This window comes from Amblyraja radiata, chromosome 24, assembly GCF_010909765.2.
Source record: "Amblyraja radiata isolate CabotCenter1 chromosome 24, sAmbRad1.1.pri, whole genome shotgun sequence".
In the NCBI taxonomy this organism is placed as follows: domain Eukaryota; kingdom Metazoa; phylum Chordata; class Chondrichthyes; order Rajiformes; family Rajidae; genus Amblyraja; species Amblyraja radiata.
Window position 1 is genome coordinate 22,744,893 of NC_045979.1, and position 6,000 is coordinate 22,750,892.

A 6,000-nucleotide genomic window follows, 5' to 3' on the forward strand; every position below is an offset into this window, starting at 1 on the left:
GAAGATGTGGCGAGTGGTGGGGTCACGTTGGAGGTGGCGGAAATGGCGGAGGATTATGTGTTGTATTTGCCGGCTGGTGGGGTGAAAGGTGAGGACCAGAGGGACTCTGCCCTTGTTGCGTGTGCGGGGATGGGGAGAGAGAGCAGTGTTACGGGGTATGGATGAGACCCTGGTGTGAGCCTCATCTATGGTGGCGGAGGGGAATCCCCGTTCCCTGAAGAACGAGGACATTTCCGATGCCCTGGTATGAAATGTCTCATCCTGGGAACAGATGCGGCGTAGGCGGAGGAATTGGGAGTAGGGGATGGAGTCTTTACAGGGGGCAGGGTGGGAAGACGTGTAGTCCAGATACACCTCCGCCACCATAGATGAGGCTCACACCAGGGTCTCATCCATACCCCGTAACACTGCTCTCTCTCCCCATCCCCGCACACGCAACAAGGGCAGAGTCCCTCTGGTCCTCACCTTTCACCCCACCAGCCGGCAAATACAACACATAATCCTCCGCCATTTCCGCCACCTCCAACGTGACTCCACCACTCGCCACATCTTCCCATCTCCCCCCATGTCTGCCTTCCGCAAAGACCGCTCCCTCCGCAACTCCCTCGTCAATTCTTCCCTTCCCTCCCGCACCACCCCCTCCCCGGGCACTTTCCGTTGCAACCGCAAGAAATGCAACACCTGTCCCTTCACCTCCCTCCTCGACTCCATTCAAGGTCCCAAGCAGTCGTTCCAGATGCGACAAAGGTTCACCTGTATCTCCTCCAACCTCATCTACTGCATCCGCTGCTCTAGATGTCAGCTGATTTACATCGGTAAGACCAAGCGTAGGTTGGGCGATCGTTTCGCCGAACACCTCCGCTCAGTCCGCAATAACCTACCTGACCTCCCGGTGGCTCAGCACTTCAACTCCCCCTCCCATTCCCAATCCGACCTCTCTGTCCTGGGTCTCCTCCATTGCCAGAGTGAGCAACACCGGAAATTGGAGGAACAGCACCTCATATTCCGTCTGGGGACCTTGCGTCCTTATGGCATTAACATTGAATTCTCCCAATTTGGCTAGCCCTTGCTGTCTCCTCCCCTTCCTTAACCCTCTAGCCGTCTCCTCCCACCCTCCCATCCGCCCGCCCTCGGGCTCCTCCTCCTCCTCCCCTTTTCCTTCTTTCTTTCCGCCCCCCCCACCCCCCATCAGTCTGAAGAAGGGTTTCGGCCCGAAACGTCGCCTATTTCCTTCGCTCCATAGATGCTGCTGCACCCGCTGAGTTTCCCCAGCAATTTTGTGTACCTTCGATATTCCAGCATCTGCAGTTCCCTTTTGAACACAATAGGTGACCCAGGATCTGCACGTGCTGGATTCACTCTGGAACACAGCACGCTACCCTGTCTGGGTCTGTGCTCATCACAGTCCCAGGTCTGCCACTGTTGGCCAGGTTCTGGGCCGGTCTGAGTTGGGTCACACTCGGTTTTTTAAGGAACACTGGGGCCACTCACAAGTGACAAAAGATATGGAACTGGAGAGATTCCCAGGATACAGAGCCATAAACAGGACACAGTGGGGTTTGTGGATGAGTGCGGGCAGTGTTCGGGAAGAGGGCACATCACACGTGTGGACTTCCTCCAGCAACAACTGGCTGAACTGAATGGGGAGGGAAGAGTTAAACTGGTGGGTGGAAATGAGCTGGGATCGGCTCATTCGTGGGTCGTGGCTCTTGGAGACGGGTTATGGGGTATCGAGGGGTTTACAAGTATCTCCGTTACTCATCTTTCTTCCCTCTGCCCAACCTCAGAGCCCGTGTCAGGAACACAGATCAAGGCCGAGAACATCACTGAGATCTGCGACTTCACCCTGACCTGCTTCGTGACATCCGGCGACTCCACCAGCTTCACGTGGTGGAGGGAAGCTGTGGGAAACGACAGCACCCATCACCTCGTGGGACATGGAAAGACAATACAGGTTCATCACACAACAGAGGTCGGGGACGTTGTGTACAGGTGTGAGGCCAGGAACCTGGTCAGTGAAGGCACGGCACAGATCCGGCTGAAGAACATCTGCAAACAGACCACATCTGGTGAGTGTCAGAGGGCGAATCAGGTTTGAAGAATGTGGTGGTTTAATTGTTCATTGAGATAGTGCAGAGGGAGCTTCACATTTTTTTTCCCTTCCAAGGACTTTATTCAGTAATTGCATATTACAGTGTACCAGAAAGTACAAAAACTTTCAATAGTCACATTGCTTCAGGCAATCATCATAAAACAATAATGGCATCTTTACAATGCATTCATTGTAAAGATGCGGAAGGCCATTGTTCACGGAACGCCACCAGAGTCCCCATGGACACCACATGTTCCCTCTCCAGGGACACAATGGGAGCCAACAAAGAGCCATTGATCTTGACAAGGCACTCTGCAGCAGTGTTCTATCCATGCTCTGGGAGTGTGTGAATGGACAGCGCTGTCACAGTTATTTGATGTCAGTCTACATTGCGGGCCCAGAGTTCTTGCTGAGTTTGTGAACAAGGCCCAGTGCAGTCTCTCTGATGAGTGATCCCCTCTCTTTCACCAGGGTTGAGAAGCTGTCTCTGTGGATGTTGGTTGAGGGCCACGGTCGCAGCCGTCCTGCTTCTGATTCTCATCTCAGTCACTGTCGCCACCCACATCATCAGTGAGTGCTGTTTTTAAGTGTTTCCAGTGAAAATGTAGAAACAATGAACTGCAGGCATTGTTTAATTCAGAAAAGGACACAAAGTGCTGGAAGGAAACAGGTTCGCTTGGACCATCTCCGAACTCTTCCTACCGTTTCTGAATATCACCGTCTCCATCACAGGAGACAGACTATTGACCGACATCTACTACTAACCTACTGACTCCCATAGATATCTAGACTACATTTCTTCCCACCCTGCTTCCTGTAAAGACGGTCATCTACTACCAATTCCTTCGTCTACGCTGCATCTGCACCCAGGACGAGGCTTTCCATGATCATTGGAGATGTCCTCATTCTATAGGAAACGGAATTTCGACTCTTCCATTATAGATGAGGCTCCCACTAGGGTCTCCTCGATATCCCGCAGCTCTGCTCTTGCTCCCCATTCGCAACAAGGAAAGAGTCCCCCTTGTCCTCACCTTCCACCCCATCAGCCGTCGCATACAACATATAATCCTCCAACACTTTCACCACCTCCAACGGGATCCCATTACTGGCAACATCTTCCCATCTCTACCCCTTTCTGCTATCTGCAGACATCCTTTCCTCCGTAACTCCCTGGTCAACTCGGCCCTTCCCACTCAAACCACCTTCTCCCCAGGTACTTTCCCCTGTAACTGCAGGAGATGCAACACCTGTCCCTATACCTCCCCCTTCGACTCCATCCAAGGACCCCAACAGTCATTTCAGGTGAGGCAGAGGTTCTCTTGCACCTCCTCCAACCTCATCTATGGTATCCGCTGTTCCAGGTATCAACTTCTGTACATCGGTGAGACCAAGCGCAGGCTCAGCGATCGTTTCGCTGAACACCTCCGTTCAGTCTGCCTTAACCTACCTGATCTCCCGGTCGCTCAGCAGTTTAACTCACCCTCCCATTCCCAATCTGACCTTTCGGTCCTGGGCCTCCTCCATTCTTAGAGTGAGGCCTAGCACAAATTGGAGGAACAGCACCTCATATTTTGCTTGGGTAGCTTACACCCCAGCGGTATGAATATTGACATCAAATAGCCCTTGCTTTCCCGATCTTTCTATCCCCGCTCCCTTCCCAGTTCTCCCACCTCTTACTGTCCGACTACATTCTATCCCTGTCCCGCCCACTCCCCTGCCAGCAATCTGAAGACGAGTCTCAACCGGAAACATCACCCATTCCATCTCTCCAGAGATGCTGCCTGTCCCGCTGAGTTACTCCAGCATTTTGTGTCTACCTTAGGCTCAAGGATCTAACTAGTAAAACAGAAAAAGGCTCACTCATCTGTTTAGTTACAAATTTGTTTTTTTGGCAAGAGAGGACAAAAAGAATACTTGTCTCGGTATGCCCGGGGTCCAGTTTTACAGCAGTACACATCTCTCTCTCTCTCTGCCTCCATCTGCGGCGCTGATCGCGTCTCAGCCCGTCGGAGAACCCCTCTCGTACATGAACTTGAACATTTCTCATATAACATTCCACCCCTTGAACAATCTGGTTACCGTCACATCCGGCCCACAGGCTTTACCTCATCACATCCGGCCCACAGGCTTTACCTCGTCACATCCGGCCCACAGGCTTTAGTAAAGTCCACACGGTCGTGATGCAAATCCGCACATAGAAGACTGTAGTATTATGGCCAACAAGATTGTCCCAATGGTCAGTTCCCAGTGCACCACTGTTGTCCACCAGCCTCCAAACATCCCGAAAAGCCACCATCCTCCCGGGAGATTGTAGTCATGGTGCTGTTCTCCGACCCTTCCCCATGGCTTCCAGGATGTGGTCAGCGAGGATGGTGATGTTCTCTTTTACCTCACTCAGTGTCAAACCAGTCACCGAGTCTGTATGACCACGCAAGGTATAAATTAACCTGTTTTGTCGTAGGTCCCAAACTTGAATGTTGTCATCAATACCATCAGAGATTATCTGATCGCTTGTGTCATTAAACGTTGCTGCCAGTACCTGGCACGTGTTTTGAAACATATGGATTGCAGCCTAATTCAGAATGTCCTATAGTTTAATTGTTTCGTCATTGCTTCCTGTACAGCCGTTGGGCTGGATAACATGAATTCAGAAAGGATGTGTGACCTTTAAGTCCCTTGATTCTTTCACCCGTTTCATTATCTCACCGTCACACTAACCACTCCGAGCTCACTGAGTCCACACCGTCACACTGACCAATCAGCCACAGCGCCATGGGTCACAGACTGTTCAGGGAAATTCTCGTATAACAGTAGCTCAGCAGTTTAAGAAGCATCTCTGGGGAACATGGATAGGCGCGTTTTTGCTCGATTTCCTTGATTGTAGGGGCAGGGGAAAAGGGTGGAAATGGGAAAGGCAGGACAAAGCATGGCAGGTAAAAGATTGACAAAGGCGGGAGAGGATGGTTGTTGATAGGCAGATGGTTAAAACAGAGGCCAGAGATAAGAAAGGAAGGTGAGAGACAGGTTTAAGAGCTCCAGATTGTGAAGCCAGACGGGGATAATTAGCAAGTGGTGACCTAAAATTGGAGAATTTAATATTTATTTCGCTGGTTTTTTTGAGCTATCCACATGGAATACGAGGTGGTCCTCCATTTTGTGTATGGCCTCACTCTGACAATGGACGAGGCCTAGGACAGAAAAGTAAGTGTGGGAATGGGGAGGGGAGTTAAAATGATGGCAAATGGGAAATACAGTTGGCATTGGCGGACCAAACGTAACTGTTCATTGAAACAGACAACGAGTCCATGCTTGGCCTCCCCAGTGTACAGCAGGCTATGTTGGGAAAACTGGATGTAGTAATTGAGGTTAGAGGAGGTGCATGTGAACGTCTTTCTCAGCTGGAAGAAATGCTGGGGTCACTGGATAGAGGCGAGGGTGAAGGTATACGGATATGTGTTTCATCTCCTGCGGACCCCCATATGGTGCACTGATCTCTCCTATCTCTCTCCCCACAGGCGCCCGCCCTGTCAGTGGAACTGCAGACAGGCCTCACAAGACTGAATGACTTCCCCTCACCTCTTTCCTTCTCCACATCTGCTTTTCCACCAACCTCTGCCACTGCTCCTCACTCACTTCCCTTCCTCTCCTCTTCCCCATTTTATCTTTCCCGTCCCGCTCCTTCCCGGCACACTTCTCCGTGGCACACTTCTCCGTACCTCCCCTCTCGCACTCCCGACTCTACAAAGGGAAGTCAGCAGGAAGGTCGGGAGGGTGAGAAGAGTTATGGCAGCCAGAGGTGGGGAGGGTGAGGGACGGATAGGGAGGAGAGATAGAGAGAAGTGACGAAGGATAAGAGGAAATGAATGTAGGGGGTTTGAGGGAGGGGGGGGGGGGCAGAGGTGTCAGGA

General features: G+C 51.6%; 1 protein-coding gene across 1 annotated transcript in view; it reads left to right on the forward strand.

Moving 5' to 3' along the window:
- The window catches only part of LOC116986581 (T-lymphocyte surface antigen Ly-9-like), a 40,100-nt gene extending 34,391 nt beyond the window's left edge, over window positions 1-5,709 (forward strand). Inside the window, exons 3-5 of the mRNA XM_033042179.1 lie at window positions 1,788-2,069; window positions 2,564-2,662; window positions 5,608-5,709. Of these exons, the coding sequence (XP_032898070.1) occupies window positions 1,788-2,069; window positions 2,564-2,662; window positions 5,608-5,657 (431 nt within the window). The 3' untranslated portion in view covers window positions 5,658-5,709. The remainder of the gene's footprint in view (window positions 1-1,787; window positions 2,070-2,563; window positions 2,663-5,607) is intronic.
- Window positions 5,710-6,000: the final 291 nt, after the last annotated feature.